The sequence below is a fragment of the Cherax quadricarinatus genome, chromosome 8, assembly GCF_038502225.1.
Source record: "Cherax quadricarinatus isolate ZL_2023a chromosome 8, ASM3850222v1, whole genome shotgun sequence".
NCBI lineage: Eukaryota > Metazoa > Arthropoda > Malacostraca > Decapoda > Parastacidae > Cherax > Cherax quadricarinatus.
In genome coordinates, this window is record NC_091299.1 from 40,903,086 (window position 1) to 40,927,794 (window position 24,709).

The 24,709-nt window shown below is 37.4% G+C and overlaps 2 protein-coding genes across 5 annotated transcripts in view; one reads left to right on the top strand and one right to left on the bottom strand.

Annotated features, from left to right (window-relative positions):
- The window catches only part of LOC128685503 (methylosome protein WDR77), a 99,911-nt gene extending 80,930 nt beyond the window's left edge, over positions 1-18,981 (bottom strand). The window contains exons 1-5 of one of the 4 annotated variants that reach the window (XM_070083034.1): positions 18,745-18,981; positions 13,607-13,697; positions 10,228-10,406; positions 7,559-7,713; positions 5,930-6,102 (exon numbers count right to left, since the gene is read on the bottom strand). In XM_070083034.1, the coding sequence (XP_069939135.1) occupies positions 5,930-6,102; positions 7,559-7,713; positions 10,228-10,406; positions 13,607-13,697; positions 18,745-18,813 (667 nt within the window). In that variant the 5' untranslated portion in view covers positions 18,814-18,981. Of the gene's footprint in view, positions 1-5,929; positions 6,103-7,558; positions 7,714-10,227; positions 10,407-13,606; positions 13,701-17,618; positions 17,759-17,792; positions 17,821-18,744 lie in introns of those variants that run through there. The other 3 variants (XM_070083033.1, XM_070083036.1, XM_070083035.1) reach the window with 3 other exon arrangements.
- A 279-nt stretch (positions 18,982-19,260) lies between these two features.
- The window catches only part of Set1 (SET domain containing 1), a gene marked incomplete in the record, with an annotated part of 508,988 nt that continues 503,539 nt past the window's right edge, over positions 19,261-24,709 (top strand). The window contains 1 exon segment of the mRNA XM_070083037.1: positions 19,261-19,312.

A 24,709-nucleotide genomic window follows, 5' to 3' on the forward strand; every position in this document is an offset into this window, starting at 1 on the left:
TTTTAGAGTAGGTAGGGGATGTGTAGATCAAGTGTTTACATTGAAGCATATATGTGAACAGTATTTAGATAAAGGTAGGGAAGTTTTTACTGCATTTATGGATTTAGAAAAGGCATATGATAGAGTGGATAGGGGAGCAATGTGGCAGATGTTGCAAGTATATGGAAAAGGTGGTAAGTTACTAAATGCTGTAAAGAGTTTTTATGAGGATAGTGAGGCTCAGGTTAGGGTGTGTAGAAGAGAGGGAGACTACTTCCCAGTAAAAGTAGGTCTTAGACAGGGATGTGTAATGTCACCATGGTTGTTTAATAAATTTATAGATGGGGTTGTTCTCCATGGGGAAGTGGAACAGAATTCTTCCTCCGTAAGCCATGCGTGTTGTAAGAGGCGGCTAAAATGCCAGGAGCAAGGTGCTAGTAACTCCTAAACCTGTATATATTACTAAATGTAAAAGGAGAAACTTTCGTTTTTCCTTTTGGGCCACCCCGCCTCAGTGGGATATAGCCGGTGTGTTGAAAGAAAGAAAGATGGGGTTGTAAAAGAAGTAAATGCTAGGGTGTTCGGGAGAGGGGTGGGATTAAATTGGAAATCAAATACAAAATGGGAATTGACACAGTTACTTTTTGCTGATGTTACTGTGCTTATGGGAGATTCTAAAGAAAAACTGCAAAGGTTAGGGGATGAGTTTGGGAGTGTGTGTAAAGGTAGAAAGTTGAAAGTGAACATAGAAAAGATTAAGGTGATGAGGGTATCAAATGATTTAGATAAAGAAAAATTAGATATCAAATTGGGGAAGAGGAGTATGGAAGAAGTGAATGTTCTCAGATACTTGGGAGTTGACTTGTCGGCAGATGGATTTATGAAGGATGAGGTTAATCATAGAATTGATGAGGGAAAAAAGGTGAGTGGTGCGTTGAGGTATACGTGGAGTCAAAAAACGTTATCTATGGAGGTAAAGAAGGGAATGTGTGAAAGTATAGTAGTACCAACACTCTTATATGGATGTGAAGCTTGGGTTGTGAATGCAGTAGCGAGGAGGCGGTTGGAGGCAGTGGAGACGTCCTGTCTAAGGGCAATGTGAGGTGTAAATATTATGCAGAAAATTCGGAGTGTGGAAATTAGGAGAAGGTGTGGAGTTCATAAAAGTATTAGTCAGAGGGCTGAAGAGGGGTTGTTGAGGTGGTTTGGTCATTTAGAGAGAATGGATCAAAGTAGAATGACATGGAGAGCATTTAAATCTGTAGGAGAAGAAAGGTGGGGTAGGGGTCATCCTCGAAAACGTTGGAATAAAGGGGTAAGGGAGGTTTTGTGGGCGAGGGGCTTGGACTTCCAGCAGGCGTGCATGAGCTTGTTCGATAGGAGTGAATGGAGATGAATGGTATTTGGGACCTGACGATCTGTTGGAGTGTGAGCAGGGTAATATTTAGTGAAGGGCTTCAGGGAAACCGGTTGTTTTTATATAGCCGGACTTGAGTCCTAGAAATGGGAAGTACAGTGCCTGCACTCTAAAGGAGGAGTTTCGGGATATTAGCAGTTTGGAGGGATATGTTGTGTATCTTTATACATATATGCTTCTAAACTGTTGTTTTCTGAGCACCTCTGCAAAAACAGTGATTATGTGTGAGTGAGGTGAAAGTGTTGAATGATGATGAAAGTATTTTCTTTATGGGGATTTTCTTTCTTTTTTGGGTCACCCTGCCTCGGTGGGAGACGGCCGACTTGTTGGAAAAAAAAAAAAATTGAGGGTCAGGTTAGGGTGTGTAGAAGAGAGGGAGAATACTTCCCGGTAAAAGTAGGTCTTAGACAGGGATGTGTAATGTCACCATGGTTGTTTAATATATTTATAGATGGGGTTGTAAAAGAAATAAATGCTAGGGTGCTCAGAAGAGAGGTGGGATTAAATTATGGGGAATTAAATACAAAATGGAAAGTGACAGTTACTTTTTGATGATGATACTGTGCTTATGGGAGATTCTAAAGAAAAATTGCAAAGGTTAGTGGATGAATTTGGTAGTGTGTGTAAAGGTAGAAAGTTGAAAGTGAACATAGAAAAGAGTAAGGTGATGAGGGTATCAAATGATTTAGATAAAGAAAAATTGGATATCAAATTGGGGAGGAGGAGTATGGAATAAGTGAATGTTTTCAGATATTTGTGAGTTGACGTGTCAGCAGATGGATTTATGAAGGATGAGGTTAATCATAGAACTGATGAAGTAAAAAAAGGTGAGTGGTGCATTGAGGTATATTTGGAGGCAAAAAATATTATCTATGGAGGCAAAGAAGGGAATGTATGAAAGCATAGTAGTACCAACACTCTCATATGGGTGTGAAGCTTGGGTTGTAAATGCTGGAGTGAGGAGGCGGTTGGAGGCAGTGATGTCCTGTCTAAGGGCAATGTGTGGTGTAAATACTATGCAGAAAATTCGGAGTGCGGAAATGAGAAGGTATGGAGTTAATAAAAGTATTAGTCAGAGGGCTGAAGAGGGTTTGTTGAGGTGGTTTGGCCATTTAGAGAGAATGGATCAAAGTAGAATGAGATGGAGAGCGTATAAATCTGTAGGGGAAGGACGGTGGGGTAGGGGTCATCCTCGAAAAGGTTGGAGGGAGGGGTAAAGGTGGTGCTGTGGGCGAGGGGCTTGGACTTCCAGCAAGCGTGCTTGTGTGTGTTAGATAGGAGTGAATGGAGACGAATGGTATTTGGGACCTGACGAGCTGTTGGAGTGTGAGCAGGGTAATATTTAGTGAAGGGATTCAGGGAAACCGGTAGTTTTATATAACCGGACTTGAGTCCTGCAAATGGGAAGTACAATGCCTGCACTCTAAAGGAGGGGTTTGGGATATTGGCAGTTTGGAGGGATATATTGTGTATTTTTATACGTATATACATTCTTTTTGGGTCACCTTGCCTCGGTGGGAGACTGCCGACTTGTAGAAAAAAAAAAAAAATGTACAGTCAGTGGACATGTTCCTAGAACTGCTGCAGTCTGTGGAAGTCTTTGAAACAAGGTGTTATGTACAGTGGTGTCTTACATTCCTCGCACATAAATCTAGTGTCTTTGCATTTTTGTGGTTGTTGCTCTGTTTGTGCACAGACAACACATCTCTTCTGAGCCCATTTCTTCTTAGTTGAAGGAAGCTGTATTAGGAAGTGATCACCTTCCCGCCTCAAATGAGTGGGTAGTCGGTGATCATGTCGTGAAAGGTTCTGTATAACAGGTGTTCTGACCTGGTACTTGATTATTATTTGTCTGATGACAGATGAACAAAATTCACCATACAATGGTCTGTTGCCAGTCTTCATTTGGTACATATTACAAGCATTGAGCACTGAAATGTCCATGAGATGGAAGGAAGGTTTTATGTACCACTCGTAACTCTTACAAACACAATCAGTAAAGCCAATCTGCATGTCACATTTGTCAACCAAACGTATGTTTTGTGTGTAGTCAATCACTGTTTATGGTTGTAGAATATGTTCACTTGTCATTCTATCCATCTTGCCACTGTCTTTTATTTCGTTATGGTGAATGGATGTCAACAATGTGACATCTCGTTTGTCATGCTACCGTAATGCCATGATGTCACTGGCAGCAAACGCCTGCACCTCACCACTACAAGTGCCTGCGTTGAACCTGGACATATGTTTACGATCAGAACGCACTGTGCCACACACATCTGTCATGTTCACTCACAAGAAATCACTGATGAAGGGTCTTGTGTATCAGTTATCAGTAAATAATGTATGCTCCTTACCAAGATTTGGTGCCATCATTGTTCTCACTACGTCACCAGAGATACCCAATAACATCCTGGTATCTTTCAATGTTTTACTTCCTGTGTATACAATTATGTCCAATACCAGGCCACTGTCACAGTCACAGGGTACAACCAGTTTTATATCAAAGCATTTCCTCCTGCTTGGTATATGCTGTTTGAACAACAGTCTACCTTTAAAGAAAATCAAGGACTCGTCAATTACAAGATTCTTGAATAGATAGACGTACAAGTTGAACTTTTGCTTCAGAGCATTAAAAACATTTCCAATCTTGTACAGCCTGTCATTTCTGTCAGGGCTGGTTTTGTCAGAGAAGTGCAACATATGTAACAATAAGATAAATCTGTTCACTGGGATGATTTCACTGAAGACCAAGGTTGAAATTAGCCGATCTGTGGACCAGTACAATTTTATATTATGCTTGTAGACATGAGGCATAAGGATTATTGTTGCAAAAAACAAATGCATTTCAGCCACAGTTGTCTCCTTCCACCGGTGTAGTCTTGATTGTGTCATCAAGGGCTGGTCAAAGAATAGTTCAAAGAATTCCAGTTCATTTGCAGTGTTTTCAAGGGAACAAGATGGCAGGATTCCACTTTGAGTATCATCAAACTGATGGGGATTGAGAAGAAAATTGGGATTTTGCTGCCAATCCCAGATGCAGTATGCTGGTGGGTACTGGACATCAAAAGATGGTTGTGGTTGTGATTGTGCAGGTTGTGGTGTGGTGGTGGATCAAGATGTGCTTTGTCCTGGACCTGCTGAGTCAGCGGCTTGGGTCTCAGCCTGAGCTTGTGCTGCATGCCCGTGATACCACCGCCACCACTATCACCATCACCTACTGATGCCTGTGGTCTATCCAAACCAATTGTAACCACATTATCATCACTTTCACTGTCTATGCCAGGTGTAGGGCCATGAGATGTACTCCATCCCCTTGGAATTGCATATGGTACACTATCCGAACGCATGTGGCATCATATAAACTGATGCTTCACTGGTGAATATGATTCCTCACTATCACTACTCGAAAGGTCATAAAGAGCAATAAAATCAAAATCCACGTCACTATCATCACCATTACTCAAATCTGAGGCCTGGCCATGCAAAAATATTAGTTTTCTCTTGTGATGAGGTACAACTCAACATGACTGAGAGGCACCGGCACCACAGGTCGAAGGTTGAGGGTCATCAGGATTTTCGGCACTATTTTTGATGTCCTGAGCATTGCTTTCAGTCACAAATTGATCAAAACCATAAAATTCCTCTTCAGATCAACTTCCATCAGTGTCTGAGTTATCACTTGTGAAGAGGAGAGTTCCAATTCACCTTGGAGTGAGTTTCCTTGCTGCGAGGCATGGTGAACAAAGCGTACTGAGATGGCATTCCCACAATGCCATGTGGGCGCCTCAATTTTTTGTTTACTGCGCACACTGACCACAAAGACCCATTCTCTTGGATGTAGGCCTACCAGCCTTCTTGCACTAAATTTGAAGCCGCTAGAATTTTGGCGTAGATCTTTGGTTAGGACCCTAGCTTCAAAGCCGTAGATCTATGGCACAGACCCTGAAAGGGTTAAGAATTATTGTATACCCTGCTGGGGATTCATAAAAAAAAAAAAAAAAAAAAAAAAAAAAATTCTAACATAGATCGAGGAATGGCTAACCATAGAAAGCAAAGTGTTTGCATAAATGGGGTGAAATCTGTTGTTCATGACTTAAGAAATCGTAATGACACGATTGCAAATAAACCATACCCCCGGCGGGTATGGTTCTGTTGTTCATAATTTACACTAATGATCTTAATGAAGGAGTAACAAGAGACACGAATCAAAGACACAAAAATAGGCCGAATAATAGATTCTGAGGAGGAACTTCAGGAACTGAAGATGCAGATGCAGTTCAATGTAAACAAGTGTAAAGTCCTAATCCTTAGGAATAAAAATAACCCTCATACTTATAAACCAGGTGATGTACAGAATGAGAAAAAAGACTTGGGAGTCATGGTAAGCAGTAATCTGAAGCCAAGACAACAGTGCCCACAGAACTCTTTAAATCCTTATTGAGGGTAAAACGAGGTACAATAAAGGCCTTACCCTACATTTTTTTAATTACCACATGTTGGTGCTGTATGCCAGGGGTAATATATACTCACAGGATGCAGGCTTCTGACATCTTAAATCCCAAAGAAGAACATTCCCATCCATTCCTGATGAGAGGAACAACTGATCATCTGATGGATGAGCAGATAGTCCAGTCACTTGTTGCGAGTGTGCCAGTGATAAAAGGCGAACAACATTTGAAGTTTGGCAATCCCACATCCTTATACTGGAAAGAAACGAGGAAATTCATCAAATTTATATAGTACAATCATTCCAACGAATTTGTGTGCGTTAAATACTTAGAGGTCTTGCAAAGCTAGAAACTGTGAATAACATACAAGTCTGTATAACAAATTTTGTATCAGATTTTGGTTAATTTTGTGCTTCAGAGATTATATCTCTGCAAAACATCACTCTTATCTGGTTAATATTAAAATTCATTAGAAATACTGACCAGAATAGAGAGATTTGAGTGGGGGATACTGAGCCAGAAAAATCTTGAATAACTGAATCTATTTGCTGGCTGCCCTTCAGTAAAAATGTAGGATAATCAAAACCAGCAAATTAGAATGCTGTATGCAGATGAAGTGCCTTAAAGTTTATTAATGACTAGAACTGGCAAAAAATTAGTAATCTTATTTAATTTGAAATTCATATTTAGAGTAAGACGATGCATGGATGATCCACAAAACTTTGTTTTGACTATAACAAAAGATGTATTTGTGCTACGAGACATTTGTGAGGGATCACTTTGAATATACCACAATGACATTCACATTTAGACTCTAGGAACATCATTACTGAACACACTGCATGTTCAATTATGTCCCTTTCAGCTCCTCTTCCTCAGAGACAATTTGCATACATTAAGATTGCTTTTCTTCAGATGTTTGGTGCCTACCACATCACAGTGACTGAACTTATCTGTATCACTATCTCAACACTCCTTTTTTTGCTGGGTTCCTTAGTTTTTCAAGCAGTTTTTCAGATCATATGGTGGGTTTGTATGGTGTTAAAGGGTTGGAAAGAGCAATCCAATAAGATTAAACTGTAGAGTAAATAAACTCTTTAGAATTAAGGAGTTTTGTGAAGATTTATGCTCAAACATGGCTCAAGGGGCAATGCCTCCAAGCTTTTTGCAGTTTACATGTTGAAAGAAAAACTAGAGAAAAGGCTACAGAGACTAATGGGGGTTTGAAGTAGGTTTGGGTTGAGTAGGATCAAAGCTCAAGTTTACTTGGGAATGATTTTTGTTATTCCATCATTCCAGTTGTCTTTTCCCTAATTTGCCAATTAAGTTGCAAGGAAAATTTTATTTGGTACACTACGAGGTAGAAACGAAAGAGTTGGAAGGCATGAATGTCAGTTTATCAAGCAACTGAAACATTTCTGATGATGCTCGAGTGTAGTGGTGCCTGTCATCAATAGTGCTAATATGTGGAAGGTAAAGTGAATAGCAGAGAGCCACTCAAGACAAAATATACCCTTTCCATATGGTAAGTTTCTACTTTCCCTGTTAAGTATTTCTTCACCAAATGAAGAAGCAGAAATGCTGATAATAAACAGGTTTATACTTTTTTTTTTGGCTATACAATATCACATTTTGAGCAGAAATTCACATGCATTGCACAGAAAGAGTACAAGAATAAATCTTCATAAACAACAGCTACAATATTTATCACCTCATATCTGTAGATCCAGTAAGTGCAGTTTTTCTATTACATGTAACCTGTACACAGATGACAGCATCAAGATGCTCTTCAACTCGACACATACTTGTCATCATTGCTCCAGTACTCTCAGTAGATATTGACAGAAACTCTACCGAACCACAATCCTGAAATAAACCATAAGTGGAGACAGTTTTTTTTTATTACATAATCCTTAAAAACAAAAGCAATTTTTTTTCACCTTTAACCCTTTCTGGGTCTGTGCCGTAGTTCTATGGCTTTGAGTTCTGGGTCCAAACCGTAATTCTACGCCATGAGCTCAGCTCACTCAGATAAGCTGTGAGTGGTAAATTTGGGCCTAGATATGAGAGAATACATCTATGTGGTAAGTGTGCACCACATAAAACAAATCCTGCAGTGCACAAGTGTATAATGAGAGAAAAAAACTGAGACAGTAATTTTGGATTAAAACAATGACTACGGTGTTTTCTTGTATGTTTTTCATAGCTGCATTTGCGATTTTTTGGTTGCATTTGATAGCATGGAAAATATTTTACAGAAATAGAGATGATTTTGATTGGTTTTAGTACTGAAAATGGCTTGAAACAGCTCAAAGTAGCAGAAATGATAAATTTTTCCCGATGCTCAAGAGTTAACAAATCACATCACTCATCCAATACACGTCAGCTGAGGGGTCTTATGTGCGTTCACAAATGTGCTGATATTATTTATACAATTATTACAATAATGCATAATAATAAATCTTCCATTTTTTATTTGAATAAAAATTCATTATGTTAATAAAAAATCAAAATGGAATTCATTTGTAAAGCCTGAAAACATAACTAATGAACAGAGGAAATGTTAGTTTAGTGCCAGGAATGCCTGCATTGTTTGTTCTGGACCCTATTTTGAAATAGGAATATTTTGAACTTTGTGATAAATTGGCCAAATTACCAATTCCCAATCCCTTTATTGGGTAGTTGAAACAGTTGACTTGGTGATTTCTTGTGCTCAATTGATAAAAGAGAAGTAACACTAGCAAAATGGCTAAGAATTTGGTTGACTGGAATAATGCAATTGGCCTAAAATGGGAGTCAAAGTCGGCAAAATCGCCGATGCCTAAATATCAGTGATGCATCAAAATTTGCGAGAGCATAATTTCGTCAATTTTCCATCAAATCTCGTACTTTTTGTTTCATTATCTTCAGAAAAAGATTCTCTACCATTTCATAAGAAAAAATAACTTTTTTTTTTTTTAAATTTTTGGACCCTGTGGACACGTCTCAAATTTTGGGTCTGGACCCAGAAAGGGTTAACGTAACTGCCATCTTCAAGGTTTTCACTGACTCTTGAACCAGATATATTTTCATCTACTACAGGTCAGCCATCACTAGTCCAGCAATCAGTAATCCAAAACTAATTTCGGCTAGCATAATTTCAAATTTCCGGGGTCACCACACCAACCTGCTGCTACTGTTTGGTGGTGCTACTTGCTGCATAAGTCATTCCAACTTCTTTTTCTCCATTTGTTATAACCTGTTCACTTTTACCCCTAGCTATGGTTCCAATGAATAAAAGAAATGTTTCTCGTTGTGTAAAGCACATACACCGTACATTGTCCATAAAAGAAAAGGTGGCTTTGAAGCCTGTCAGTCGCCATGAGCTCAGCTCACTCAGGTAAGCTGTGACCAGTAAACTGGATCTACATATGAGAGAACAGGTCTGTGTGGTAAGTGTGCACTATATAAAAAATCCTGCAGCACGTGGAGCATGGAAAAAACTACGACTGTGCTTTTGGTATAAAACAGTGACTTTGCGATGTATTTTCATATGGCTTTTATAGTTGTATTCTCGTTTTTTGATCTCATTTGATAGAATGGAAGAAATACTACAGAAATAGATATGATTTTGACTGGTTCCACGATGGGAAAGTACCTTGAAATTGAGCTCAAAGTAGCAGAAATGTTCGATTTTTGCTGATGTTCAAGAGTAAACAAATGTCACCATCCAATACATGTTGAACTGGCCAGTCTGATACACAGTCACGAATTGGGTGACATTATTTATACAATTATTACAATAATGCAGTAGTCTGCAGTTGCATTATATGTTCGAGAAAATATTAACCGTTGCATAAAAACAGGTATAAAAACAGATGGAATAGTAACAGAATCTGTTTGGGTAGAGTCTGGCTTAAAAATGGGTTCAACGTGGGTGAAATTGCTAATGCATAAATTGCCCCTTCCTTGCCAACTTGAATAACTCGTAATAAGTTTTCGTCAAATTTCATATTTTTGGTTTCTTACTTTCATAAAAAGATTCTATAATACTTCAGAAGAATTTTTTGTTTAACCCTTCTTAAACTGTCCAAACGTAGATCTACGTTTTTTCAACATTTGAAAGTATGTAAAAAAATGTAGATTTTTTTTTTTTTTTTTTTTTTACATTTGAAAACGTGTAAAAAAAACTTGATCTACTCTTTTTTTTATTGTTATATTTGAAAATATGTAAAAAAAACGTAGATCTACATTTGAAGCACTACGCATGTGTACGTAAATCTGTTTGGACAGTTTGAGGGTTAAATCCCGATGTAGTCAGCACTTGTAATTTTGGGGTCCCAACAGGGACTGCATTAATGACAGATATCACTATCATTTAAATATTGTTCTAAATCTTACCTGTCCTATTATTATTGTGCTGTCATCAACAAATGCCCCATCAGCCACTCCAGAGCCAACTTCATATCCAACAAGACATTTCTCAACATGTGGAGCAAGTGCTACATCATCATAGTACCATATGGAGCCTCCCCAATATCGTCCAGTTAAACTGCTGCTTCCCATGAGGAGGTGCCCATCTGAGTTAATGCAATATATTTATAATACAAAAATTTAATTAAAACTTTTAAGCTAATAATACACATTTAATAATTCTCATTAGAGTACATAACTAACATAACCACATTCATCTAATGTGCTTTTTCAAACTATTAAACACTCAGTTTATAGTAACAATGTCATGAAAAGTAATCATGTGAAAAACCAGTCAGTGGTATAGTCAAAGATAAGAGTACAAAGCGGCAACTGACTGCCACACAAAAGTTTGGCTATAACAGTATAAAGCTTACCATCAGCAAACTTAACAGACTTGTTGAGGAATTATCAAATGTAACAATGAGTTAAATAGGAATAGATCTACTATAGAAAACAACCAGGAAATTAGTAATGTTATGTCATAAATTCTTATACAGTCTCTCCTCACTTAACGACAGGGTTCCATTCCAAAGAGTAGGTTGGTAAGCAAATTGGTCGTTAAGCGAGAAGCATACTGTATTGGTAGTGTCAACCATCTTCAGATATTTTTTTGTTACCTATGCACCATTTATAACATTTTTAGTATATTTTTGAATGTTTATACAGTAGTGTACTGTACACTGTCATAAACAGAATAGAGGAAATTAGCTCTAAAATACATAGGTTTGCACACTGGTTGGAGAGTTGGTTGTAAGTCTGAGCAGTCGGTAAACGAGTACGTCGCTAAGTGAAGAAACACCGTATTTACGTGAAGCACTAAATCCATGTTGCTCATTCAACACAGCGGGTGGAAGCTAAATACTCAGTTAAGTATGAGAAGGAAATGATACTCTCACAGCTCAACATTCAGTTGGTTAACCCTTTTGCTGTCTATCACCTAGAACTACATCATTATGGCAAGGGTCCCTGATGTAGTTCTATGTCATGAACTCAGATCACCGAGTGATAAATTTTGGCCTAGATATGAATGGGTCTGTGCAGCAAGTGCATACCTAGAGGGTGTGCTGTGGGTCAATGTCACCACAGTCCGATCCATGACCAGGCCTTGTAGTGGATGAAGGCCTGATCAACAAGGCTGTTGCTGCCAGTCGCATACAGTCCAATGTGCGCACCTTAAGTCAGTCCCTGACCAGCCTGGCTAGTCAGGTACTGACTTGGTGCCTGTCTAGTTCCCTCTTAAAGACAGCCAGGGGTTTATTGGTAATCCCCCCTTATGTATGCTGAAAGGCAGCTGAAAAGTCTTGGGCCCCTGACACTTACTGTGTCATCTCTTAGTGTACTTGTGGCACCCCTGCTTTTCATTGGAGGGATGTTACATTGCCTGCCAAGTCATTTGCTTTCATAGGGAGTGTTTTCCGTGTGAAGATTTGGGACTAATCCAACTAGGATTATCCAGATACAGTGGAACCTCAAAAATCGAACTGCTCCCAACACAACCAATTATGTAAGTGTATTTTTGCAAGTGCTTTTATAAGTGTATTTTTGTAAGTGCTTTTATAAGTGTATTTTTGAGGGTCTGAAATGGACTAATCTAATTTACATTATTCCTGATGGGAATAAATTCATTCGGTAAAGGGACTCGAACAGCCTTCTGGACTGAAGAAAGTTCGATATTTGAGGTTCCACTGTATAGATTTATGATGCATCTCTCTTGCCTGCATTCCAAGGAGTACAGGTCATGAAACTTCAAATGTTCACAGTAAATGATGTGCAATGAAAGTTTTCTGTATCTTCTCCATGTCTGCAACTGTGCCTACCTTGAAAGGGGCCATTAGTGTACAGCAGTACTCCAACCTGGCAAAATGTTTCCTCACTAAAGATCCTCAAATGTTGCACAAGTGTTGCATTCCTCAACTTGTAGGTTTTCTAAATTCTTTACATCACATCTGTTAGACACTAACATCTTGGCATCTTGATACAAGCAATTCTTCTACACTTGCCTAAGCTACAGACATGACCTACTTATACTAGTGGATTTGTCCAATGGTGACTCTACCCCTTCCTCTTCCTACTCACCTGACTTTAGTATATAAGCCACATCTCCAAGCACATGATGTACTTTTCTCAAGATTGATGAACTGAACACACTGACTCCAGGCTGAGGAACTGATTACCTCATTCTCCTCACCTTCCACTGTTCTTCTTTGTAATGAACTGAAGAAGCCACTGGCTGGCAAAACATTACCTCAAATATTGCACAAGTGTCTCATTCTTCAACGACATACTGTATTTTAGTATTCTCCTTTTATGTAATTTCTAATGATAAACTATTTTGTTCCAAATATGCCTTAACACTCCACCTACCTTTATTTCATCATCTATTCACTTTGTCTTTCATGCAAACATCAGTTGATATATCCACCACAAAGAACCCAAGTACTTACTTCCTCTATACTTCCCTCCCTTTAATCTCATGTAAAAATCTTTCTTTCCATAAACTACTACTTACTCTTATTAATCTTGTTCTCTATGTTCACTTACAAATTCCTTCATTTATTAACCCTCCCAACCTTTGCAACCTCTCTTCAGAATCTTGCAAAAGCACAGTCATCAGCAAAGTGCAAATGTAACAACTTCCATTTCATACCCAATTCATTATCTTTTAAACCCACATCTCTCCCAAGGATAATGTCATCATTTATGTACACTAGTTTTTGAAATATTCTCAAAATTTCAAACATTAAACATCAATCCCAGTCTTGAAAGGGTTTTGGCATCAACTACACCCTGGGCTTAGGATGGAGCCCTTGAATGAGAATCACTGTACTGTAGTACAAACTATAAGAACTATACATATAAGTTACCATTTAAAAGTTTCTATAGATACACAAATACATACTGTGCTACAGTATGTTGCCGTAAGTGGAACAACATCTAGGGGATCTATGGTGTGTATAGTTGAAGTGACCATTTTCAACAATCATCTCAAGCATGAAAGCATTTTTTCCATGCTGTTACTGAAAATTAAGCCTTTTCTTTGATAATAATAATACCAAATGACTTTTACTGTGACTCACAAAGGGTTAAGAAACAAAGATTTAATGATCTGGGAACCCCTCGGTAATTGGGGCTCTCAGCGGCCACTAAGTGTGCCTATACTCCACTGGGCCACATCTTCCAGTATTTATGAGTGCTTAAGAGACAGGACCCAAAAGCTGAACTTGAATTCAATTCTAATAAGCACATTTAAGAAAAGTATATGGAAGTTTAATAAGAAAAACAATGCTAATTTAAAAATACTTACTTTTATTTATAGCAACAAAGTCCAGATATTTGTCAACTTGGCAAGGAGTAGTGTCAAGGTGATGGTCCAACTCTGGGGTAGTACCAACATCCTGCTAAATACACACACACAAGTTCACTAAATAAACCAGATATTCACTGAGTGAAGTATGCTTGTTCTATGTTATGTGTACTGTATCAGTTTAATATATTGTACACAATTTTTGAAAACCTTAAAATCTACACAAATGGCCCCAAAGGAATGGGGGTAATCAGTCTCAGTAACTGATCTCAGTAGGTCCATTCCAAAATCAAGATTATCTAATTAGACTGCTAAGTGTTGAGGATTTTTTTATACTAAGACTACTTCTTTACAGTTATGGGTCTATGGTTAGTGTACAGTGTGTGTGCACTATAGATGATTATTATTACTGTATTCATGGAGAAGCATAAAGTCCCATGGGCTGGGGTCACAGTGAGATGCAATCAAACTGAATCCAAGGGGAGAGCTCTAATTCTTTGGACTAAGAGTACTTCACAAACATCAAGGTACTCCTCGTGAAAGGGACTATTACACTGTTCACTTGCTTCTGCCAATTAATATCTGTGATGCATTTGTGTTTACTAATTGCTCACAGACATTTGAATGTGAATGTATGATTTGGTGATCATGAAGGCAAGATTGTGATCAGTCATTCTGCCCATAATTATATGACTTCATTCTGACAAGCTATTATTAGCCTATATCTGGTCTAATGAAGCAGTTTCTCAGTAATTCAAAGAGGCTTAACTATTGATGGTATAAATACATGTACAGTACATATTTGTGAAGCCTGCAACTTTGGGGGTCTTCAATTTGACTTAGGTGAATACAGTATTCCAATTATTAAATGATTTTTGTTAAAGTGTGTTTATGATTAATTATTTGGCCAAGGTTATTATTGAAACTTATTATACAGTATCAGTGTACGGAAATCTTTATTGTATGTTACTTCTACTGTAAGTAGAGTCTGGCATTTAAGTAGAAAATTGCACATGGCTTTTATATAATATTAGGTTTACACATTCCAGCTCAAGACTAGATGAAAAACATTGTTACTCCAGCTCCCTTTAGATCTAGTCTGGTTATGTATGGCTGTACAATATACCTAGGTATGTTGTACATGTATATCTGGTACATATATCAGTTTTCTGTAAGAAATAGGTTATGAATTAATGATTCTGGTAAAGGACTGAAATTGTCATTACATTTACTTAGATATCTGGCATAATTGGATATTCATGTTGACAAAAAATGACAAATGCATTGGAGACCTTTATTTGTACACTTTATCCAAGCACAGGATAAGGCATGCACTTGAAAAAACCCAATGTTGGGTAAAACATTGTACAAGTGAAGGTCTCCACTACACTTGTATCCTTCATCAATTACCAGTATACAATCCAGTACATGAATGGGAGAGTTTGGGTTGAGAACTGGGTTGGTAATATAATGTATAAATTAATAACTGGACAGGTAGGAATAAAATAACAATAGTGGAATTAAAAGTAACAGCAATAATAATGATGCGGAAATGTTAAAACTAGTAGTTGCTTAGGTCTTGGTCTGAACTAAGCTTTTTACTTACTGCATGTTTAAGCATGCAAAGAACCTCTGTGGACCCCAGCAATAATAGCTCCTTCTTTAGCAAATACAGTGTACTTGAACATGTATTCATTGGAGTGGAGGAGAGAGAGATACATGATAATACATGCATGGAAAATAATAAGAGGGCCTGGTCCCAAATCTGCACACTGTCATAACATACTGGCGTGAGAGATATGGGAGGAAGTGTAAAATAAACCCAGTGAGGAGCAGGAGTGCAGTGGGGACAATAAGGGAACACTGTATCAACATTCGGGGTCCCAGGCTATTCACCCTCCTACCAGAAGATATCAGAAACATGGCTGGAACAAGTATAGAAGCCTTCAAGAGGAAACTGGACAAATATCTTCATCAGGTGACAGATCAACCAGGATGTGACGGATATGTGGGGCAGCGAGCCTCCAGCAGCAACAGCATGGTTGACCAGGCAAGCATCAGACGAGCCTGGCCAATGGCCAGGCTCAGAGAGTAGATTTCCATAACTTATGATGGTGAAGGGAATGCTTCTTATTGTATGAAACAAAAATTTACAGTTTATGACAATTTTACACACTTCTGCATCCTGCAATGACTATTGGGTTAAGTTAGGTTTAGTTAGATTGCTAGATTAATTTTTTTGGTGTATGAGAACAACCTAACCTGGTGGCTAAAGCTCCCGCTTCACACTCAGAGGGCCCGGGTTCGATTCCCAGCGGGTGGAAACATTTCGACACGTTTCTTTACACCTGTTGTCCTGTTCACCTAGCAGCAAATAGGTACCTGGGTGTTAGTCGACTGGTGTGGGTCGCATCCTGGGGGACAAGATTGAGGACCCCAATGGAAATAAGTTAGATAGTTCTTGGGTTATCCTGGGTGGCTAACCCTCCGGGGTTAAAAATCCGAACGAAATTTTATCTTATAAATTTTATCACATTAGGCCTGATCACAGACCGGGCCGCGGGGGCGTTGACCCCTGGAACTCTCTCCAGGTAAACTCCAGGTAAACATTTTACCTTAAAATACCAACTGTTAGTTGACATTTTTGTTGTATCTTCTACAATAAGTAAAGTATTTGCAAAAGAAATAACTATTAATGCTAAGCCCACAGAGGCTGTCTGTATGTTCCAACATTAGTAAAAGATTCAGATCAGGACCTAAACTCACTATTAAAATAAATAAAAAAAATCAGACAATATAAAGATATGGGATAAAAGGTGTAATCAATAGGATAGCAGTAATATGCAATAACTGATACTAGCTAATTAAAAAATTTGTTGCTAAATGAATGTTTTAGTGAATTAATGAATAGACTATTTAGGAACAGTATTTTTTTTTTTTTTAGCTTTAATCTGAATTCATTAAGTTACTCTTAATTTCTGGCCCTTTAAATGGCAAAGATTTTTTGTATATATTCAAACATGAATTGAGCGATATCAAAGAGGTATACATTAGATTCTAGAGCAATGCCTGTGTGTTCTGTTAGTATTTCAGGAAATGTCTGAGGTCAACAACAGTACTACAGTGCACTGTTCTGAAGATGTGGTGTGATTATTACTATAGTATGAATGGCATTTATATTTAGTTTATACAGTTTAAACAAAGGAGATATAGAGAGTATTGAGAATATTTAACCAAGAAAAATTCTGGACAATAAATTCAAGCTAGATAAAGTCAGATTTAGGAATGATGCAGGAAAATACTGGTCTAGGAATATTATTATTATTGTTATTATTTTAGTCAAGGTGGAAGCCCTAAACCCATAAAATTTGGTCTAGGAATAAAGCTGTAGATATGTGGAACAATCTGCCAAGCGTCATTGAAGATAATATTTTTGGTGCCTATGAAAACAGGTTGGAGAACTATAATTACAAGGATTGCATGTGAGAAGGACCTGTCTAGCACAGGCCATGAGGTCTGATGCAGGGCTTCTCCATTCTTACATAGTTACAACTAAAAATGTGCTATTTCAATATGCAAACATATGTGAATCCAAAACCACTATATAAATTTATACTAGTCCATAAAAGCAGCTGTAGATCTCCTGAATAAATTTTATCTCAAAGTTTAAGCAGGATACAATCAGGTTACAAAATAAAAATAATAAATAAATTAATAATAATAATAATAAATAATAATTAATAAATAATTAATAATAATAAATAATTAATAATAAATAATAAATTAATAATAAATTAATAAATAAATAATTAATAATAAATAATTAATAATAAATAATAAATACTAATAAATAATAAATTAATAATAAATAAAATAATAAATCATAATAATTAATAATAATAATAAATAATAAATAATAATAATAAATACTACTACTACTACTACTATTATATGTATGTGGTGCTTTATACGTGTGGAAACTTATTAGATATGAAGATATTATTATTATTACATTCATGAGGAAAGCACTTCTAACTCATAACGGGAGGCAAGGAAGGAGGTCTGGTTCAATTCCTTGGATCAAGAGCCTCTCACTGGCGTCAAAGCCTCTCTGTAGGTTGAGACGGTAAAGGCCAGTAGACCTACAAATAAGAACATAAAAAAAGGATCACTGCAGTAGGCCTACCGGCCTATACTAGACAGGTCCAGGTCACCCACTGGCCCATGGTAGTCAGTGCTACCTTCCTTTTCCTTGTTGTGAAACACTTGTATTAACCTAGGAAGCCATACTTGCACTCTTCGTCTTGTACATCAATGTTAGATATACTCACAAGTGTGGCGGTAAAGACAAAATACGCAGTTTTTGGTATTTTATTGAGTAAACGCCACCAACTGCATATTCTTAGTCACATAATAATATACACTACAGATATGCTTTCGTTGATCTTTTATTGAATTAAAAACAGCCAGTGGTTGGCCACACGTCTTGAAATAAAGACATCCAGGTATTTTATATTTGCTTGTGATCCACTACAAACACCTAATACCCAGGTACCTACTTAAGTTTTAATGTAGATATAAGCCAGTACCCAGACGGGGTCATACTGCGCCTCAACAATGACTGATAATCAGACTTAATACAAGGACGAGCCTAGATCTAATTCCTGGGATCAAGACCTTCGCAGTGAGGGCACCTACTAGCTTGGACTGTAGTGTCAAGAGGAGCCATCAGGTATACCTGGAGGTACCTACATCCAACCCGTGATTGAACCCGGGCTCTACGGTTGTGAGCCGAAGGTTCATTCACTGTGAATAAATTTGAAAACTTAAAATTTATGAAACATATTCTTTATATTCTGAGGGAGAACTCATTTGCCTAGTGCATTTTAATTTATATTAAGTATGTGGTATTTATGTTTTATTCTAATCAGGAGGAAGTGGTAAACCCGTAGGTGTCATGTAGCACCTGGCGGACTAAGAGGTATTCAGGTTCGATCCAAGGAAGGAGAGGATAAGTCGAGTTGACGAGGCTGGTACTGGAAAATAAAGATGTGAACGAGTTAGTTATGAATATGAGTGCTACTTGATGAGCCACACCGTCAGGCAGATCACTCAAGATACAAATGATCAATTTATACCATCTCTGCTGCTTGTTCTGGCGAGTTAATGTCCATATCTGCTTCCTCTCTCTCAGCCGCATTGGCCATTGTAGGGGAGGAGAGCGAGTGTTGTCAGTGATGGTGGAGAGCAGCCAGAGCAGCAGGAGTGGATGATACAGCAGCAGCAGCAGCAGCAGCAGCAGTAGCAGGTAGTGATGGCAGCAGCAGCAGTGACCCCCGCTGACTGCTGCCTCCCTGGCCCCCGCGGCCTGCCCTCGTGACGTCATCACCCCGCCACACTTCCACCCTTCTGATTGGCTCCTGCTCACCACCTCAGCCAATCACAACCTTTGTTTAGATCACAGCTGAATTTACTCGCTTTCGTATTAAATAAATATATCATTCTTGATCTAAAATTTTTACTATTTATTATATATAAAATATTATTAAGTTGTTTGAGATAGGTAATAAGTTTGTGGGAAGATATGTGAACTTTATTATGATACGATGAATGCTTACCAAGCTGAGGAAGTGTTTTGTATCGGAGTGTGACTGCGTGAGATGGCAAACTTAACATTTTATGTTAACTTGTAAGCCCTGACTTAAGGTAAGTACTTGTGTGTCCACGTAGTATCTTCTTGAACACACACTCCACACAGTGATCACCCTCCACCTGCTCAGAGTCATCTGAGAGGCTCACACATACATCTAGCCTCTGTTTCTTGCTTCAACATTTTGGACTGCTTTGACAAATAATATTGACCAACATTTACATTTCTTAACTTATTCCTTCATATGAAGTTTATAAGTGTGTTTTATCAAGTGGGTTTAACATGGTGACCTCTAGAGTCACATAATAATGGTAATATGTACAAGTCTTGACCGGTACTAACACTTCCCAGCTTACTTGTACACTTGATGCTAATATTTTATATATTCTTACACAATAAATGATAATTAATAATTCACAGAATGACATGCTGGTCGTTACATTATTTTCAAACATTTTGTTCAACTTCTTTATTTTATATATCCCAATATTTACCAATAAACATTCTGGTTCTGTGTAAATGTTTGCTGATGAAAGTTCACCAGAATGTACAACTTGATTATTTACACCACATATATAATTGGTGCCTTTAAAAGGTATGTGGCATTCAGAATTATTCGTCATGGGCTTGTTTACCAGTTGGTTAAGTTGAAGTTACGACCCCAGTGGAAATAAGTAGTTGTCTGACTTTTTTGGGTTATTCTAAGTAGGTTACACACGAAACTTTGTATGATGATTGTACTTATGCAGATTTGTCCCATACCTTGTGTGCTCGTGCACTCGACTCACACCGAGGTCCAGGGGGGTCCATCCTCGGTACGGCTGGAAACATTAGGATGTGTATCCTTAAGAAACCTGATGTCCATATTCACCTATCAGTAAAATAGGTACCTGGATGTTAGTCGACTGGTGTGGGTCGCATCCTGGGACAGAATTGACCTAATTTGCCCAAAATGCTCTGCATAACAAGGGGCTTTCTTTATAGTAGTATGTCATTGATGTCAGCTAGGCCTGTATACCTTGTATATATACTTGTAGAAATAAAGATTGTTATTATTATAATACAAGCATTACCATAATTTATTTTAATGCCTCATAGAGTAGATGGTTATTTTATTGCATTATATGGTATTTCATGGAGCAGTAGTCCTGTATGTGTGATTCAGTGTAAAACATTTGTTCTATCACTTTGACTCGTGGAATGTAAACATAACTAGTAAACACAGTAAGAATCGTGGAACAAGTGATATACTGCATGTTGTGGAGACTACTGTGGCAACAGCAGCAGTTATAGCATTGAGTGAAGGTGGTGGGGGCCTCGGTGCTTATGCATGATGACGTAATACTACATTCACAATGGTCTTCTGTGAATGTGTCGAGGTATTTTGGTTGCTTTGAAGGTGATTCCACCTAAATTAGACTTGAATTAGGTTAAGTTAGGTTAGATTTGGGAAGTGTTGTTCTATACTGTTAGGAATGTGTTGGTGCTGCTGCCACCACAACCCCTATGGTATTTCTACTGAAGAAATAAGAAATGAAAAAAGTCAACAATGATTTTTAACCTAAGAATAAAATTAGTATTGTAAAATTAATCATTTGACTATTTAGATGATTAAGTAAATATACACAACACATTCTGAGTATATAAAAATATTTTGTGGTAATACTAATTCTAATAAATACATCTAGATTTTAGTAAACAGCATTTGGCAAGAATTATAATAAATATTAGTAAAATAATAAATTTGATAATCTTCAGTATGCCAGAAATACAGCCTGTAAATATAATACATATACAATATCAGTTTAGTTAATGGAAGTGGGAACATACATGTACGAGTGAAGGAATCTTGTGCATGATTATGCATCAACATGCAGAAGGCAAAAATAGTGGTTAAGGACTTAATATGGCATTTTGGCTGTTCTGGGGGCAAGTACATAGTATGTTAGCTAGTGTTATTTTCAACTTACTGTGAGAAATAATGGTGGGCACTATTCTTAAGTTTCATTAAATTATACTCGACTTTTGTACAGAATAAATACTTGTATGGTACATTTAGTAGTAATTTAATCATACATACAGAGGTACAAAAAATACAGGTAAGAGCAGCATGCCAAAGCCACTTATATGCATAGCATTACGGGCTGGCTTAAAATTAACTTAAGATTAACTAAGCAATGATGAAATCAGTGTACATATTAGAAAGACCATTTTCATTCAGTTTATTTAGTTCAATAAAAGTCTTGACATTTTTTCCTTAACATTATGATAAGTTTGTAACCATGCAATCCTATGTTTGTAAACATCAACTCTGATAGTGTTTGTGACAAGGTGAATACTGATGCCAATAGTGCCATTGACTGCATATGCCACCTGTCTCATCATTAAATACCAGTACAGCCTCTCGTCACTTAACCCTTTGACTGTCGCAACCCCCAATCCTGAGGTGTCTTCTGGTGTTGCAAAATTTAAAAAAAAAAATTATTTTTTCTTATGAAATGATAGAGAATCTTTTCCCGATTGTAATGACACCAAAAAAAACGAAATTTGATGGAAAACTGATGGAATTATGCTCTTGCAAAGTTAGCGACCTCGGCGCTGTTTACAAATCGGCTATTTCGCCCACTTTGAGCCCTATTTTCGGCTAATTCCATTGTTCCAGTCGCCCAGACTCATAGCTATTTCTTTAGAACTCCATTTTTGCTATCGATTGAGTACAAAAAACTGCCCATTTACCGATTTCAACTACCTAATAATGTGGTCAGAAATTTGCAATTTGGCCAATTTCACGAAAACTAAAAAATATGACTTTCAAAATAAGGTCCAGAATGAACAATGCAGACATTCCTGGCTCTAAAATAACATTTTCTTTGCTCATCAGTCATGTCTCCAGGCCTTTCTGATATTACTCTTGCTTTTTATTTTGAATTTTTATTCAAACAAAAAATAGAAGACTTACTATTATGCAGACTACTGCAATACTGTAATAATTGTATAAATAACATCAACCCATTCATGACTGCATATTAGAATGGCTAGTTGGACATTTATTGGACAATGGCATCATTTGTTTACTTTTGAACATTGGCAAAAATCAAACATTTCCCCTACTTTGAGCTCCATTTCTAGGTTCTTTTTATAGTAAAATCAATCAAAATCACCTCTATTTCTATAATATGTTTTCCATTCTATCAAATGAGACCAAGAAAACGAGAATACAACCATAAATACTATACGAAAATAGACCACAAAGTCGGCATTTTAATTAAAAAAAACAGTCGGAGTTTTTTTTTCTCATTATGCACTGCGTGCTCCAAGATTTTTTTTATATGGTGCACACTGACCACACAGACCCATTCTCTCACATGTGGGCCTACCAGCTTTCTCCTGCTTGATTTGAAGCCGCTAGAATTTATGAGTATATATATGTCAAACACGGTACCTCGTAAGACGTATATATACGGCCGCGACAGTCAAAGGGTTAACAACAGAGATTCGCTCCTAAGACTGCGTCAGTAAATGAATTCGTCGCTAAGTGAGAATCGTACTATAATGGTAGTGGGTTTGTGTCCACCATCTTTGATTGTTTTAATGTCACCTTTGGATCATTTATAACATTTCTGGTATATTTTTAAATGTTTATACAGTAGTGTACTGTATATTCTAATAAACAAACTAGAGGAAACCAGCTCTAATATACATTATTTATGCATGCATACTGCGCAGAGAACATGTCATAAGTCCGAGTCCTTGGTAAACGAGTACGTCACAAAGTGAGGAGAGATTGTATAATCAATTAAAGTTTTAATGAATAGTATCATGAATTTTGGCTGAGTTCTATTAAAAGCATGCAACAGAGTGCACAGACTAATTATAATAGAAAATCAATGCAAATTAAAGGCCCAAAAATAGGGAACCTCAAAGATAGTCATACATCTTCCTCCTGAATTTGATGTAAATTTGCATTGATGGAATATATGTAAATGATAAGTACAGTGGACCCCGGATATTGGCTGGTGTGGATATCGGCCAAGTCAGATTTTGGCCGCTTTTTTGTCCAAAATTCTATCCTGTATTTTGGCCGGCAACTCAGAAATTGGCCGTATTGGACGCGTCCTCCCACCACTCCACCGCACATTCATCCAAACATTTTGCTATAATCCATTGTTTTTTTGTGGTTGTGACTACGAAATAATCCACCAAGGGCCCAAAGAAACACGTTACATAGTATTTATATAAAAACATGCAATGTTTATATGCGATGCATGTTTAATAATAATCACTCTTTGGCACATTAAATGTCTTATTTTAGGTTAAAATAGACATTTTTATTTATCCATCTATGATATTTTCTTCAAAATTATATAAGAAACATGTTATATAGCATATAAACATGCACTGTTTATATGCTATCGAATGGTGAGTCAGGTGGAGAGTAAACATTACGTTTTCTCTGATTCAGCGTTAACAAAAACTGTGAATCTGGTGTCTGGCCCAGTCACTGCCCTTCATACGCGTTTGTTTACAATTCTCGGCATAATTATTCATTACTTCTCCCTTTGTTTATGATGGCATCTAAAGGTGGTTGTTAGAAATGATTAAACTCAGTGAACATGGTAATAATATGGCTGTGTAGTGTAGCCCAGGGGGGGGGCACATACGTGTGCCTACATCTACCGCTGCCTACACTGACTTCCTACACATAAATACTACTCACCTCTCGCCCAACATCACAAATATTTTAAGGTCAGTATTGAATGTACTGTGGCAGTAAATGACAAAGAAGGGAAGTAACCCTAGAGAGGGTTTTTGATACTTGAAGTCCTTATGGAGCGGGATTCCCAACTCCCTCTCCCTTCCTCGCCTTCTTCATACGCCAACAAGAGACTTCAATAAAGGTATGTAATGTTCATTTATCATTAAAATTTGTGCTTTATATTTATTTTTCATTGTTTTTTGTATGTAAAACTATAGTTTATCTTTAAAAAATGTATTTTTTGTTAATATTTTTGGGTGTCTGGAATGGATTAATTGTATTTACATTAATTCTCGTGGGAAATATTTCTTCGGTTTTCATCCTTTTCGGATTTAGGCCGACCTTCTGGAACGGATTATGGCCAATAACTAGGGGTCCACTGTACTGTATATTTAATGCAACCTAATTATCCAAATCCCATCAGTTTTCATGCTTGTGCACTTATTGTCACCACTATCAAAAACAATATACTCAGATCACAACATAATTGAGGTTCAGACATGTATGCGTGGAGCCCCAGACCGACATAATGAAATTAGTCACGAGGGAGCATTCACCAAATTCAACTTCAATAACAAAAACATAAAGTGGGACCAAGTAAACCAAGTCCTAACCGATATAAGCTGGGAAGATATACTAAGCAACACAGGCCCCAACTTATGCCTAGAACAGATTAACTCGGTGGCACTCGATGTAT